We start from the raw sequence: 16,457 nt of genomic DNA on the forward strand, positions 1-16,457 counted from the left end.
GTGTAAACAGTACTCTTCTTCTTTCTCTTGTCTTGCTTATAGCAAGCAATTTTTGTAAAGTTACATTTGTTTGTGGGTAATTGATTTTGTCATAGCTTGTGAGTTACTCAGGTTTTGTAGTGTAGATGTGGTGCTTCATGAAGTTTTCTTTCTCTAGATTAGTGCAAGATATTTTTTAATTGGAAGCCTTATTATTTTGTGGAGGCTTATGACAGTAACTGTAGAACAGCAAAGTATGATATTAATTAGCTTTTAACTAATTTACAGTTAACAGATAGATGGTTTTTAAATAATGTTAGAACTGATAATCTGTAAACATTTTTTATATATTTTCATTTGATTATATGGGACAGTGTCTATTTTTGTATGTCCTTCAAAATAAAATCCCATTTATATTGTGTAGCTAGAAGTTGCTCTCTCCATGTTTGTTTTTAAAATTTCTACTGTCATTTTTTATTCTCTTTTGGTGCAGAAGTACCTTCTCAGTTGTCATCTCGACGAGGATCCACTGTTACATCCCCTACTTACGAACTTGGCCCTCCCAGCTTGGAAGTCTCTTGCCCAACAACCCCAACACGCACAACTCCTCCTCTCACATCACGGTCTCGATCACCTTCCCCTGAAAGGGAGGATCTGTGGGAGACAATGGTCAGACACAGGTCAGTAATTTTGTTTTTGTTTTACTCTACTGCTGTTATATAAGGTAGGTTATACATCCCAGTGTCTCGGTAAAAGATTATGTGATTAGATGTTTACTCAAAAGTGCCACTGTGTCATTAATGGTTTTTGGGCTCCAATTTGTATGATGTGTGCTTTTTAGTTTTTTAGTCCTGAAGCAAGGCTTTCAAGTCCAGTTGAGACATATCAGTTGGGTCATTGAAGAGATAATCATGAAAATTATTGTTAGTTTAGAACTACAACATATGTATATTTATTTATTTTTATGTAGGTTTTAAATTGTAGTCATACCCAGAACTTAGGTTAGGTTCCCTACCCCCTCACATAAGGCAAATTTTCATGTAAGTTTGGCACAGTCTCTGAAAATGCTAATAAATGTTTATTTTGTACATGAACTTCCCTGACAGATATATACTTAGCTATAGTCTCCGACGTTCCCGACAGAATTTCAAATCTCGCGGCACACGCGACAGGTAGGTCAGGTGGTCTACCTTACCCGCCGCTGGGTGGCGGATGTACGAACCACTCCCGTTTGCTTGTCAGATTTTCTCTTTTTGTTTTGGGAACGATAACAAACTGTTGTCGGTTCCTCTCGATAGTTTTTCGATTCTCGCTTGCCTGGAGTTAATTGGACTTCTTTTGGTGACGTATTCGCTTTGTTTGGCTTGGCATACGCTGATTGTGGGACCGGTTTGATTTTGATTTTCTTTAACGATGTCTGACCTAGATTCAGTAGTTAAAACTTCGGTTTTGTTTAGGGTTTGCGTGAATGAAGGATGTAAGGTGAGGTTGCCGAAAGCTTCGGTAGACCCTCACACGGTTTGCATGAAATGCAGGGGAATGAATGTTCTTTTGCTAACCCTTGTAGTGAATGTAAGGGATTGAATGAAGAAGAATATAAGGCTCTCTCTTCTTATGTTAGGAAGTTGGAACGTGATAGAGTGCATAAGGCTTCCTCTAGAAGTTCTAGTAGATCTAGAATGAGTGAGTTGAATGTGGATCCTAATACTAACGTAGAATTAGAACCTTCTTCCCAAAGTTGCAGCCCCTGCTCCCCGCACCGAAGCCGAAGATTCGCCTTCGGAGGCGGCAGCTCTGAGATGCCACGATTCTTTCTATGGATCAGAAGATTCGTCAGTTGGAAGGTAAGGAGAGTGTTAGTGATCAGTGCAGTGTCCCCAGTGTTGTGGAGGGTGCGTCTGACCGGCTCCTTAGTGCCTCTAGGCCTAGACCTCTTCCAGACTCCCAGTTCCAGAGTAGGAAAGTCGAAAGCCGCAAGAGGGCTAGGGGAGACCCCCACCGGTCAGGCGTTCCCCATCGGCAGATCCTGAAGTACGCTCCCAGGCTGCCTCGGATCGCTACAAGAAGGAGCTCCTACGCCAATGCTTCTCCTCTTCGTCTCTCTCTCGAAGAGAGGTTGGAACTCCCCGGATGCGTTGCGCCCGTTGAAGAGGGCTTGGAAGGCTCCCTGCAGTCCTTTGGCTTCTAGTCCGGAGGTTTTCCCGGAAGAATCGTCGATTGAGGCGAAGAAACCCAAGAAATCCTGTGATCGTTCTTCTTCTCGCTCATGCTCGGCGCTGCTTCGAGGAAAAGAACAACAAGATTCCCTACGAGAGTACTCGCGGGTACTTCAAGCTCAGATCCCTGGCGCTAGCAGACTCTCTAGCATTAGATTCACGTAGGAAGAAGGACGTTTCTCTTCCGATCAAGAGATCTAGGCGCCGCTCTTCAGAGGATCGTTCTCCTCTTTTTAGGCGTTCTCCTTCATATGGGGAGGTTTCGTATGAAGGTAGCGGCTCACGTGAGCGCCCTCGCTCTCCTGCTCTCTTTCGACTTCAAGGCGCCAAACATCGGTAGGACGCTCTATGGAGAAAGAAGTTTTTTCTCCAGATTGGATTCCCGCTTCCGGTAAGCGCACTGCACCTGCTCATCACGCTATTTCTTCAACTCCCTCGCTTGAGACTTCTCCTCAGCAGCCTCAAGATCCTAGAAGGCGCCCTTATACAAGTAGGCGTTCTTCTTCCAGATGTCACTCTCCTCGAGTGTCGGATCGTGACTTCTCTCCTGACAGGCGTCAGGAGTCTGGTAGGAGTCGTGTGCATGATAGACGACCTGCTGTTAGCTGCTCCCCGCAAGGTAGGCGCCAAGAGCCTACTGCACATCGATCTCCTAGTAGGCGCTCGTCTCTTTTAAGGCGTCATACTCCTGATTATTCTCCTCGGGGCAGACAACAAGAGTTTTTCAAGCGCCCTTCTCCGTGTAGGCGCTCTCCCGCTTCTAGGCGCACTACTCCTGACCGTTTGTCTCTTGGTAGGCACCAGGAATCTCGGAAGTGCCCTTCTCCAGGTAGGCGCTCGTTAGCTTTGAAGCGCCCTTCTCCTGAATGTTACCCTCTTGTTAGACGTCAAGAGTCTCGCAAGCAGCCTTCTCCTAGTAGGCGCATTTCTCCTTCCAGTCGAACTTCCGTTGATCGTACGCAACTGGACAGGTATGGAGAGCCGCGCAAGCACTCTGCTCCCGATAGGCGCTCTTCTCCTGGCAGCCGCTCGCCTCAGGATAGACGCAAAGAGTCTAGTAGGCGCTCGCCTCCTCGTAAGCGCCCTGTGGATGTTTCCGAGGATTCTCGGAGTAGGAGCCCTACCTCTCCTTCGGCTGAGATTCCACCCAGGACCTTTTGGCACAGTCGGCAAGAAAACCTCGCCCTTCCTTCCCTACCAAGGCTAAGAAGGAAAAAGCAAGTGTTCGAGAACCCTTTCGAGGGGTGTCTTCATCAAGAACCTCTACGTTTAGAGGTCGTAGACCTTCAAGAAGGGGTAAGACTTTCGCCAAGTCTGTTAAAGCCCCCAAATAACTTGCAAGTCCTTCAAACAACGGTGGGCGCCAGACTCTTAGAGTTTGCAGAAGTCTGGGCCCAGAAAGGGGCGGATCCTTGGACACTTTCTATTTTGAGGAGAGGTTACCTCATCCCTTTCGTCGAAAGACCTCCCTTGACGACCATCCCAAGGGAACTGACGGCCAGGTACAGAGACCCCATCATGAATCAAGCTCTCCATCTAGCAGTAGATCAGATGCTGGAGAAGGGGGCTATCGAACTAGTGACAGACCATCATTCATCGGGCTTCTACAACCGCCTTTTTCTAGTTCCGAAGTCCTCAGGGGGATGGAGACCGGTGTTGGACGTAAGTGCCCTGAACTTCTTCGTAGAAAAGAAGAAGTTCACGATGGAAACGCCTTCATCAGTGCTGGCAGCACTTCGTCCAGGGGACTGGATGGTTTCCTTGGATTTACAGGACGCTTACTTCCACGTACCGATCCATCCTTCATCGAGGAAGTTTCTCAGATTCATGATGGGGGGGAAAATTTTTCAGTTCAGGGCTCTGTGTTTCGGCCTCTCGACGGCCCTCAAGTGTTCACGGGGATTTGAGGAATGTGGCTCAATGGCTTCATTTGAAAGGGGTGAGGATATCCGTGTACCTCGACGATTGGCTAATAAGGGCCAATTCAGAAGATCGTTGTTTGAAGGACTTACAAGTAACTCTAGAATTGACAAAGGCGTTGGGACTTCTCGTCAATTTCAAGAAGTCGTCACTAATTCTCGAGCAAGAGTGTGTGTATCTCGGGATACAGATGAACTCTCTGAGTTTTCGGGCTTTTCCCTCTCAGGAAAGGATAGCCCGAGGATTCGAGAGAGTAACAACCTTCTTAGGGAAAGAAGTATGCACAGTGAGGGAGTGGATGAGTCTGCTGGGGACGCTCTCCTGCTGGAGCAATTCGTTTCCTAGGAAGGTTGCACCTGAGACCGCTCCAATTCTTCTTCATCGAATTGGAGTCGTCGTTCTCAGGATTTGACGTTTCTCCCTGTCGTTATCCCAGGACGTCAAGAAACATCTCTTATGGTGGACAGATCCCAACCTCTTTGCGAAGGGACTGTCTCTTCAATCCCAGACCCCCCAACCTGGTGTTGTTCTCCGACGCGTCGGACACGGGATGGGGGGTCAACTCTGGGAACCAGCGAAGTGTCAGTACCTGGGTGGGGACCAGGTAGCCTGGCACATCAACAGAAAGGAGTTGATGGCTGTGTGGTTTGGCTCTGAAGGCTTTCGAGCCCAAAGTCAGAAGATCGGTAGTGCAGGTCAACGCGGAAAATAACTACAGCTCTGGCATATATCAGGAAACGGGGGGACGCATTACCTTCTCCCTGTACGAGACAGCAAGAGACCTTCTTCTGTGGGCAGAAGAAAGAGGAATCAAGCTTCTCACCAGGTTCGTGCAGGGAGAAAGGAATGTAAGAGCAGATCTCCTCAGCAGGAAAGATCAGGTCCTTCCCACAGAGTGGACCCTTCATCTGGATGTATGCCAGAGCCTGTGGAAGTTATGGGGCAGGCCACATATACGGGGGGGACTCTTTGCCACGTCAAAGAACAAGAGGCTGGCTCCTTACTGCTCTCCGATATCGGATCCAGAGGCATTAGCAATAGATGCTCTTCTTCTAGTACTGGATCGGAACTCGACGTCTACGCGTTTCCCCCCTTCAAGATCCTGGGGCTAACCATCAAGAGGTTCGTAGAGTCTGATTCAACGAGAATGACCTTAATCGCTCCCTTTTGGCCGGCTCAAGAATGGTTCACAGAGGTACTGGAATGGTTGGTGGACCTTCCAAGATCGCTCCCGCTAAGGAGCGATCTACTCAGACAACCCCACTTTGACAGGTACCACAAAAATCTCCTCACTCTCAGTCTGACTGGCTTCAGACTGTCCAAAGTTTGGTCAGAGCGAAAGGCTTTTCAGCAACAGCTGCTAAAGCAATCGCAAGAGCGAGGAGACCTTCCACCTTGTGTGTATACCAGTCAAAGTGGGATGTCTTCAGACGTTGGTGCAAGAGGAAGAACATTTCCTCTTCCAGTACCTCTGTGACCCAAATTGCGGATTTCCTTATTTTCCTCAAAGAAGAATGTCATCTTGTTGTGTCAACTATGAAGGGATACCGCAGTATGTTGGCGGCGGTATTTCGGCATAGAGGCTTAAATATATCCGATGATAAGGACCTGCATGATCTTATTAGATCATTTGAAACCATTAAGCGTCCTCATGTAGTACCGAACTGGAATCTAGACGTAGTTCTACAATTCCTTGGATCGTCTAGATTCGAACCTCGTGGCTTAGCCTCTTTCAAGGATCTGACGAAGAAGGATATCTCCTTTTGGCCCTAGCTACAGCTAAGAGAGTGAGTGAGCTCCAAGCTATTGAGGGCAATGTAAGGTTTAAGGAAGATTCGATGGTGTGTTCGTTTCTTCCAAGTTTTCCTTGCAAAGAATGAAAACCATCACGCCCTTGGCCCAGGAGCTTTGAAGTTCGTAGTTTATCTTTTGGCTAGTAGGGAGAGCCTGAAAGAACTCTTTGCCCTATGAGAATTATGAAGTATTTCCTTAAGAGGAAGGAACAACTTAAGGCGAATCAAGATGTGCTTTGGTGTTCCGTAAAGAATGCTCTTTCCTTTTTTCTGAGAAGCCTTATTACAGAGGCACATGTTGCCTGTAAGGAAGAACATTTTAGACTACTGAAAGTGAAAGCTCACGAGGTGAGAGCCATCGCAACTTCGCTTGCATTCAGAAAAAATATGTCTGTGCGGAACTTGATGGAGGCGACTTTTTGGAGATGCCAATCGGTTTTCGCAAACCACTACCTACGTGATGTAAAAATCACATATGATAAATGCTTCGCCTTGGGTCCTTTCGTATCGGCGTATTCGGTGCTGGGGCAGGGAGCTGAAACTTATCCTGTGTAAATTTTTTATATGTTACCCTATATTTTATATTAGTGTTTTTTGGTTGTCTGAAAGAGGTTGCAGGAGGCACCTCTTTTTGTCGTAATATTAACCCTTTGTATATTGGTTAGGTGGTCTGGTGGGTTTTGGCTCCTTGTAGAGGTAGTGGTAAGGATCTGTTAGGTAAGCGGACAAGGCCCCTCTAACAGGATCCGTCTTGGATTCTACCACAATAGGGGATCACATATCCCAGTGGTAGATCCGAGAGTCTTTCAGCATCAGGTCACGTCCTAGCTGTAGCTCTGCAGGCAATGCAGACTCAGAGACAGTATCTATGAAGTCTTCATCCTGAAAAGGTGAGAACCAAGGTTTTTATATCCTACAACATTAGTTGTTTCCCGTCTTACCTGTATTATTTAGCTGTCTCTTACCCTCCACCAAGGGTGCCAATCAGCTAAGTATATATCTGTCAGGGAAGTTCATGTACAAAAATGATATTGTTAAACTACATTCAAGTTTTGTACATACTTACCTGGCAGATATATACGATTAATGGCCCACCAGCCCTCCTCCCCTCAGGAGACAGGTGGAAGAGAAAAATCGACAAGCAAACGGGAGTGGTTCGTACATCGCCACCCAGCGGCGGGTAAGGTAGACCACCTGACCTACCTGTCGCGTGTGCCGCGAGATTTGAAATTCTGTCGGGAACGTCGGAGACTATAGCCAAGTATATATCTGCCAGGTAAGTATGTACAAAACTTTATTGTAGTTTAACAATATCATTTTCTATAGTTTAAACACTAAATATGACCTTAATCATACTCCGTAAGTATTAAACTAACTTAAATGAAATTAAAGTTGCTACTATAATTTCATTTAAAAGGTAGTTTAATACATCACCCTTAAAAAAGAAATAAATGGTTGATGTAAAAATATAGAAGTGTGTGATGACTACGTATACTATTTTTCTCTTTCTCACCTTCTGACCGATCTATTTCTAGAAGTCTTCTCAACCTAGTTTTTAAGAACTTCTGTCTCTTTCTCTTTGTTCTGAAATTCCTTTTCATGAACAAACTGTTTTTTATTTGCACTAATACAACCTGTAGTTATATGTGTGCTTTAGAACAGCATATATACAGTTCATAGACAGTACAGGTTAAATTAGATCAATTTAAAGTAGTCTGGGTAAAGATGTATGAGAGAGAGAGAGAGAGAGAGAGAGAGAGAGAGAGAGAGAGAGAGAGAGAGAGAGAGATAGTTTGTCCTTACATAAGAGAGTGATGTTATTTATGAATTATTACAATTATGCTAAGCACGTTTGTTTTTTTCATGGTAGGATTTGTCGTGTGTGTTTTTGTGTGTTCGTGTAAGAGAGAGAGAGAGAGAGAGAGAGAGAGAGAGAGAGAGAGAGAGAGAGAGAGAGAGAGAGAGAGAGAGAGAGAGAATTATTACAAGAATCTTTTGACCCACTAGTCAGCAACACTCTCCCTTCTTGTCATATTAAATTGACATATTTGACAGCTTTGCCCTGAGCTTCTCTTTAACAGTTAACAAAAGATGAGGGAAGGATTATTTGTATATTTAAAATACATATCACACATGAATTTTGTAACTAGTATAGTTACATTATTGTTTTTATCTGTTGTTATTATTTAATCTTATAAATATCATTACATAATAAATAAACATATATATTATCCTTCTCCCAATTTCTTCTAACATAAAATTTCTAACCTCAAAGCACAAGAAACAACCTACCTTTAAAATCATATCAGATACATGTACATACCATAAAAATTCTCTCATCTCAGTAAAAGAGAGAAATAGAGAGAGAATGATTGTTTTTATCAATGTTATTTAATTAGAAATTTAAAAATGATTGGCAGGAGAGAACACTTGCATCAAAGCCAGTCACCTAAGCTTGTTGACGCCCAAGTGGAAGGATACAGAGGAAAGACTTGCGTCTTTTCCACTATGTGACTGTTATATCTCCTAACACTTGTAATTTCTCTCAAAAACAATGTGCGTTTAAAAAATCTCCAAATCCGAAAGCATAGTTGTAAAGTACTCTTGTAACTCGAAGTGAAAATGTAGAAGCATGTCTCCATGTAGGCCACAGCTGTGAAGTGACATCATGGCAGGCGCCATGTTTATGATGTCACTGAGCATCTCGAATGCGAAGCCAGCACTCTACAAGAAGTGCAAGGCTGTTGTTGTTATTCTCGTAGGCATACCAACCTAACTCTAAAGGCTGCCATGTTGCACTAACTGCTTCTCTACAGATGGCGACGCATCCGACCGCCATTCCGTGCATATCAGGATAAAAGGGACATCCATCACGTGGAACCCAGGATGGCAGCTCGACGTCATATAGCAAACCAACTGTCCTTCTTGGGTTGGTTCTCCTGATAAGCCTAACGCCGACCGCACACCTGCATCATCTCTGCCCACGTATCTGGAACGAAAACAAGAAGGCGATGCACACCTCTCCCTGCAGGGAAAGGAGCACAATTAGTCATAATTACTTCCCAAAGCACATCCTGATACATCCAAGCTTTGGATTACAGGCATTCCATATGAATATGTGAAAATCCAAAGCACAGGCAACAAATTAACTGTACCTTAAGAGTTTCTGCACCTACGACTTACTACACGATGAATACCTCGACGTCAAAATCGTTGGAAGAAAATATCCGGGCGTTTATCTGCTTCTTGTGATATCCAGGAAGTCTCGAAGCATGAGAAGGCTTCATGTTCACATGCTCGGGAATTCCAAACAACAAATTCAAAACAACTGGGGGCAAACTAAACCGGTTTTAAAAGGACGAAGGCAAAGCACGTCCTCTCTTAAAGGCGGTAAGAAAATAACTAACGGGGTCACGAGTTAAAGAGGGGTATGTGGGTGGCTCTACATGTCTCGTGACCAAGCACAGATGCCGATAGTCCCTTGCGTACACAATTATTTTAAACTACCGGTTTCCAGCTGGCGCTGAGTATTTATCCTAATATTAAGACCGAAGGTTTGTAAGTTATGAAAAATACAAATTGGTTAAAAATTTGTCATACTTTTTCCACTGTTCCACCGACCAACCCCGACGAACAGAACATGGATTAGTAATCGTACATACGTTTTCCCTGCACCTACTACACGTTGGATGAGGATTCGTTGACACCGAAGTTAGAAATCTAGAACATGGAAAGCCACTGACTCTGGGGCATTTCCTTTGTCTCCTCTTCGAAACGGTAGACGATCCCGATGTTGAGGCGAAAATCTCCATCATACCACTTATACACTTTTACCGATCACACTCACACTGAGCACACTCGGAGAAGATTAAGTAATAAGAAAATGAAAAATGAAATGGATAAAAAACGGACAAACTGAAAGCCGGCTTTAAATCAGATAGAGAGTAAACACGTCTTATCTTAAAGGCGGTAGGAAAATAACTGATGGGTCACAGGACGCTGAGGGCATTCTGGGTATACATGCCCCGTGACCTGGTATAGATGCCAATAGTCCCTGGATCTCACGTGTAATTTTAATTCTAATGGTTTCCAGCTTGGCGCTAGTAAATCCTAATGTTAAGACCGAAGGTTTGTTCCGTATATGAACAAATTGTAATTATTAGGTACCTTATATATAATCTTTTTGATCAGTCCAACCATCATTCCCTGTGAAAGGGACTATTAAACTGTTAATGGTCTGATTGAACCACTTCTTAATAGTATTACCGATGTAATATTTGCTTAAGCATTCACTTCTAACCACAGCCAAAAAAAAAAATACTTGTCTACATCCTGCTTTTGTATGTTATATGTATGTTTAACTCTGGAGTTTCCAGCATTGTGAGCGCAAAAGATTGTATACGTATTTGTCCAGTGAAGACATGAAGAGCTGCTGTAGTTTTGCTCCCAGTAGAGAAATATGATTTTACAGCTTTTTATTTTTTTTATTTAACAAATTTTGTCACCATTCTGTATTTAAAGACAGTCTTCCCCAAACGTTTAATAATACTATTATTACCAGTGGTGAAACGAGGTAAAGACCAAAGTAGTGCTACATAATGCTAATATCTTTCTTTAACTAGCTGTCTGCTTAGTGAGAGAAAATTTTTTGAATGCTAGACTTTAGTACTCACAAATTGCAACACCTTTCCCCATGAAAGTTTAGGTTACAGTAGAATAGATCCACACCTGACCTACTATCATACATAGTTTACATCCTTATGGACTTAAGGAAAAGCAAAAAGCAGTTACTATATTTGAATATGAAAAAATATGGACAAATAAAAAGCAATTACAGTACTGTATTATTTGATATTTAACAATTACATTTTGAAAATGCTACAAAATATTGGTGTTGGAGATATGCCTATACGTATTTATAAAAATACTGCTTTTTAAGATTACATAAAGGACATCAAAAGATTACATAAAGGACATCAAAATACCTTCAAATCAGCAAATGGTGTCACATAAGGAACTGTTCTAAGTATACAACACACAATATTTGTTTTAGCAATAAAATATTTTACCAGTAAGTTATCAAGTTATATGAGTAATAACTTATAAAGTCCTTATGAGTTTGGCCCTCAGTAATCCAAATTTTGGCCCACTCATTCTCAAATTAGGATTAGTGTATGATTCCTGGTAGATTATTCACCGAAAGGTCAAGATACTGTTTACTTAAGGGGGCTGGCCAGAACCCCTATATATATGAGGGTATAGGGCGAAAAATGCAAAGTCATGAAAAAATTCATGGAGCTTCTTATGGCAATTGAGAATACGTATACGAAATATTTCGTCAAAATTCCTCTTTCTTTCGTAGTTACAGGGTAATTAGTAAACATAACTCATAAGCCTAAAACATTCATCCGTACAAGAAAATGCAATATTTCTTCTGTTATGGTAAATTTTGATAATTATTGTCAAAGAAATTGTGAGAAATGGCATCTGTAGAGATTCCGTGGGCCACAGAGGGGAGTATCAAGTTCAACCATGATCAGTGTGAGGACAGACTTCAAGTAGTCTACACATTCGAGTTCACCTCTGACATTCGCTTGCTTTTACATATGCTTATCTATGTTTCGGCAAGAATTTCATCATGCCAATGAGGAAAAGACAAGGAAAACATCTCGCTAACATAAAGACGAAGAAAATTTGCTCTAATATGACTACAGAATATCATAATATATGTGATACATTAGCGTAGTTAGAGAAGAGAGAGAGAGAGAGGGAGGGTTGAGTACAGTAGTAGGTAAATGCCCCCGTCTTGCCTGAAGCACACTGTCCCCCAGGCTACGATCTTTGAGCAAAGGGATCTTAGTTTATGATAAATAACATAGTTTTGGTTTATTAATACCCAAAAAGGAATATGAAATTCATAATAATCATGATTTATTAACATTGTCTTTGTAAAAAGAGTACAACTTCGAATTTCACCTCTTGACATTCTCTTGCATTTACGTTTGTTTATTTTTGTTTCGGCTAGAATTTCATCATGCCATAACAGAAAATACTAGGAAAACATCTAGGTAACATACAGAAGAAGAAAATTCGCTGTAATAAGCCGAGTAAGTGAAGGAGAGAGAGAGAGTTGCATAGGAAGAGTTGCATACAAAGAAAAACTTTGAACACCCGTATCTCAAAACTATAGTTATTGACCTTCAAAATCTTATCTTCTCACTTAGTTTTAAAGCTATAACATTGGAATTTGGTATATATCTCAGAAAGATGTTATAGAACAATCAAATGATGCCCTTTTTTCCAATTTTTGTTTCGTCTTTTTTTTATAAATTTTGTTTTCCTAATTTATAGGGTTTATTTTTTTACCATAATGAAAAATTCATATCTAGCAAAAAAATGACTTTTTAGAAAAAAAAACTCCTCATTTGATTGGAGGTCTACATCAGGTCTATATATGGTAATAATCCCAGGTCTTAATTTTAAATATAAAGGGAGGAGATAGAATTTGAAAAATGGTTATTTTCGGGATAAATCGCCCTGGCGTCACAAAACCAAAGGTCAGAGGCAAAAATCATATGCGGTTTGGAGATGTCCCAAGTCACCTTATTAAGTGGTATGAATATCAAAGTCTTGTCCTTAAAGAATGGCATTAGCCGGCCAGCATAAGTACTATAAAGTATGTAATAATTTGAAAACTTTTTTTTAAATTAAATACCCATTGCTCCCCTACCAGTGAAAAATATTATTGAATGTATTAAACATTTTAAACATTAGGATACACATAAATATGTTAATATATGCAATTTAAGCACTACATATTTAGTTGTTAAAAGATATAAAAGTTAATTTTAAGATAATAGAATAATTTTTCAATTGTTTTCATCCAAATTTGCTAGCTTAGCATAGCCAGAAACATACTCTCTTTTTTGATGTTTTGCTTCCAACTTTATTATTGAAAGGTACAGAATGATGCATAAATTTGTGACATTGTTAATGTATTTATAGATTAGTATTTTGAAATCCCCGGTTTGCCAGGGCCTAACCTAGGTTATAAAAGATTGGGAAAGCTAGCCTAGCAGTTCTCAGCAGACTCGGCAGTTATGTTCTATAAAAGAATAAAATGGAAATAGAATTAAATTTTAAACTAACCGTGAAGAATAGTCATATAATCAGTAGCCAAAGCATAAACTAACGAGGTTGTTGAATCATCTCTACTCTTGCTATAAAAGAGAATCATACTACAGTAATAGTCTACAGAAGTAGAGTATTCAAGTCATCATCTAATTTGACATTTAAGAGCTTGAGAATCTGCACTTATGCTTTGAAATTGTCCAAGAATACAACATAGCTTGATGAAAACAGTGAAACCTCCCAATGTTAACATCATGACCTGGTAATTGTGGAAAGTTCAGAAAAGGTGCAAGCAAATGATTCTCTAACAAAAAAGATTATTTGACTGGAGACATTCTTCAAAAATAGCCAGCCTTCATCCTTGAATGTTGTTAAGAGTTTACCCCAGCGAATCATTAAATATCAGGGTTAGAATGATGCTAATGCATATATGTTGACATCTTAAACTATGCAGAGTAGAACACTCAGATACAAAGGTTAACACTATGCAATTATACTGATGCATGAAAATCTCCATCACTTACAAGATTTGGTGCTACATCATGTAAAATAAAAAAAAGAATAAAAAATCTTGTTATTTGACAGTGCTGCTATTTTCAAAGCAGCCCCTGATTGTATTTTGTAATTTTCAGTGACTAGAATGATGTATCAGTTGTTCAAAATTTTTGTCCTAAAAATGTTCTTACCAGAGTTGAAGCTTTCCATCCACAAATTACATGAAGCTGTTGTAGTTGTTGAAATCTGCTGGGTCTCTGCTCATGTGAGCATTGAGGGAAATAAAAGTCACAGTGACTATGACCAGATTAAATTTAGGAGACCTTGTCACTGACTACAGTATTTAACATCTGTAAAACTTCTCAACTCAAGAAGTAAATGACAGGCTTTATGAATTGACAGTCATTAGGGCATTCCTTATAGTACCAAAAAGAGAACCATATTGAAGAGTAATTTGTCATACTGGTTTAACTCATCGATATTGGATGAATAACCTATTTGATCCAATCACTGTATTCTGAACATACTGGTCAGCACTGTTAATTAAATTTAAACTTAACAATTAAACATATTTTATGTGAATATCTAAACTTCAGCTGTAGGAAAATGTCAAGTTTTGATAACAAAACAATTAAGGAAATTTTGTCCAGATCTTCATCTTTTTCAGTTTATCCTGTCATTAGAGCTTTTAAGATTTCCTTTTTTTAATTGAATAAAAGATCATTTTTATGTTGGACAAATCCTTACAACCAGCCAAACAAGAGTTAAAAATTGTAATTCATTGCTCTGGAGAGCAATAATAATAATAATCAGCATCATACTTTGCAATACTGCATTCAGTTTTTTTTTTCAGAGCCTTCAAATTTGTTCACTTACATCTAGCACAAAATAAATTATATCAGTGTCAACTTTTATTTTACACTATGCTTAACTGCATTTCCAAATTAATGTTTATTTGCCTTCCATCCTTTTGGTCATAATTAGTCAAGAAAGCATACCTAATAATGATCAAAGTATACAGTAAAAATTATAATGAATATCATCAGGAACAACCATACAAGCGCTATAGTGCTTGTTTAGCTGTTCCCGATGAGGATCAGATTCCTTAGGAATCAGTCTAGCAACTATTATAATGAACACATAATTAGGAGGTTGGGATGATGATAATTATTGCACAGTAATAGTTAATGGAGGACAGTTTGGAATTGTTGAAACAATTCTCCCACCTTTATGCTGTTGTAAGAAATAGAAGACTTGCAGAGATACCTGACCCTGTTACGGCAAACAAAATGAATTTTTTGTGTCCCCTAATTCTGTTGCTCATAATTATTATTATTGATATCAGAGGATGAACCCATTTCATATGGAACAAGAACACAGTGGCCATTGACTTTAAATTTAAGCTTCCAAAGTATATGATGTTCATTTGAAAGAAGTAACAGAAGAGATTAGTTATTAGGAAAACATAAATTAATAGATAATAAATAAATAAATAAAAATGGAAGTAGATATTATTGAAATACAAGGAGAATTGTATGGGTAGTAGTGTATTATATCTTTGCTTTAACTTCTGAAGTTCCAATTGCACAACATCTTCAGAGAGACTTTTCCACAGTCCAACAACACGAGGAGTAAAGGACCTCTGAAACAGAAGTTTGATAATGAGCTACATTTACTGAATATTGGTGCTGATGTTCAGCGAATCTGGTTACTCTCTTTAAGCCTTTAAAACATTAGCAGTAATAGTTTTACCTGTGCTCCTTTTTCTCTATTGAGAGTGATTGTTTATACTATATTTAGGTTTTTCTTTTAGTTGGAAACATATCTTTAGTGGTAGTGTTGTTGATATTTCTAGTTAAAATTAAATACTTCAGTGTTAGACATATTGACATATATATTAGACTTACTACCATCCTCTGAGGAAGCCGCAGCATTTGTGATCTCAAGGGGAAGGTTCACATATTTGATACATTGTTGCAGCATTTTTTTTATTACTTTGCAGCAGCACAACTGATATTAGGTCAGCAGGATGAAATAATATAAGCTACATACATTTATTGATGTGCATATTACATTACAGTATTAACCAACTTCATCAAAAATGTGAAGACATAAACTGGTAATTTGAATTGCAGATGCAATTTTAAGTTTTATATAAATGTCAGATATCCTTTATGGGAAACATTAAAGCCATTTTCTTTTAAGCTTAACTGGTGAATCTTGAAATTTTATATTTGAAGAATTAAACACTGGTACTAGCTCGGGAGTGGCTAATGTGGATCTTTTTCTGTCAAAAGATCTCGTTCTCCCAAGTCCTTTATGTATTATTGTGTTTTCTGGTAGGTTCTCCAGAGATCTCGTTCTTATCATGTCTGGTTTAGGTTTTTCACTTATAGTATTATCAGTACTTATGACAGGGTTGTCATTTAACTGTGAATTTTTTTCGTTCTTGATTTTTGTTATGTTCACGGTTTCATTTTCACTTTCATTGTCAGAGTTTGATGGGGAGTACGGCTTAACGTAAATGAGCCTGGAAAGTTTAGAGCGGCCAGCCATGACAGTTTTGTTGATGAAGTCCATTCCGGAATTGGAGATTTCTGTTAGGAAATGTGTGATCATACTGTTCCCAGTGGCAGTTCTTTTACAGCAAGTCTCACATCCTGAAAATAAAATTATTTTATAGTTTAATAAATATGCAAATTATAAATGTGTTTTAAGGACATTAAGTAGATTTGTTTTTTCAAAGTGAAAGTGCTTTTCCAAGGTATAACATGACACTTGGGTACAACAATAGAATCATGTAATATACATTATGTTGACTTGTTAATAAAGACTTTTAATATCAATGAATTTCAAAGATGGTAAAATTTAAGTAACATGAAAAATACCTCTCTCTCTCTCTCTCTCTCTCTCTCTCTCTCTC

General features: G+C 39.8%; 1 protein-coding gene and 1 long non-coding RNA gene across 9 annotated transcripts in view; one reads left to right on the forward strand and one right to left on the reverse strand.

Moving 5' to 3' along the window:
* Positions 1-16,457, forward strand: part of LOC135226965 (probable phosphorylase b kinase regulatory subunit alpha) — a 349,374-nt gene that overhangs the window by 196,952 nt on the left and 135,965 nt on the right. For all 8 annotated transcript variants that reach the window (XM_064266663.1, XM_064266662.1, XM_064266664.1 and 5 more), the window contains one exon: positions 473-659. In XM_064266663.1, coding sequence (XP_064122733.1) covers positions 473-659 — 187 coding nt within the window. The remainder of the gene's footprint in view (positions 1-472; positions 660-16,457) is intronic.
* Positions 15,984-16,457, reverse strand: part of LOC135226969 (uncharacterized) — a 35,590-nt gene continuing 35,116 nt past the window's right edge. The window contains exon 3 of the long non-coding RNA XR_010317323.1: positions 15,984-16,194. This is a non-coding gene — a long non-coding RNA (uncharacterized LOC135226969). The remainder of the gene's footprint in view (positions 16,195-16,457) is intronic.

This window comes from Macrobrachium nipponense, chromosome 15, assembly GCF_015104395.2.
Source record: "Macrobrachium nipponense isolate FS-2020 chromosome 15, ASM1510439v2, whole genome shotgun sequence".
Taxonomy (NCBI): Eukaryota; Metazoa; Arthropoda; class Malacostraca; order Decapoda; family Palaemonidae; genus Macrobrachium; species Macrobrachium nipponense.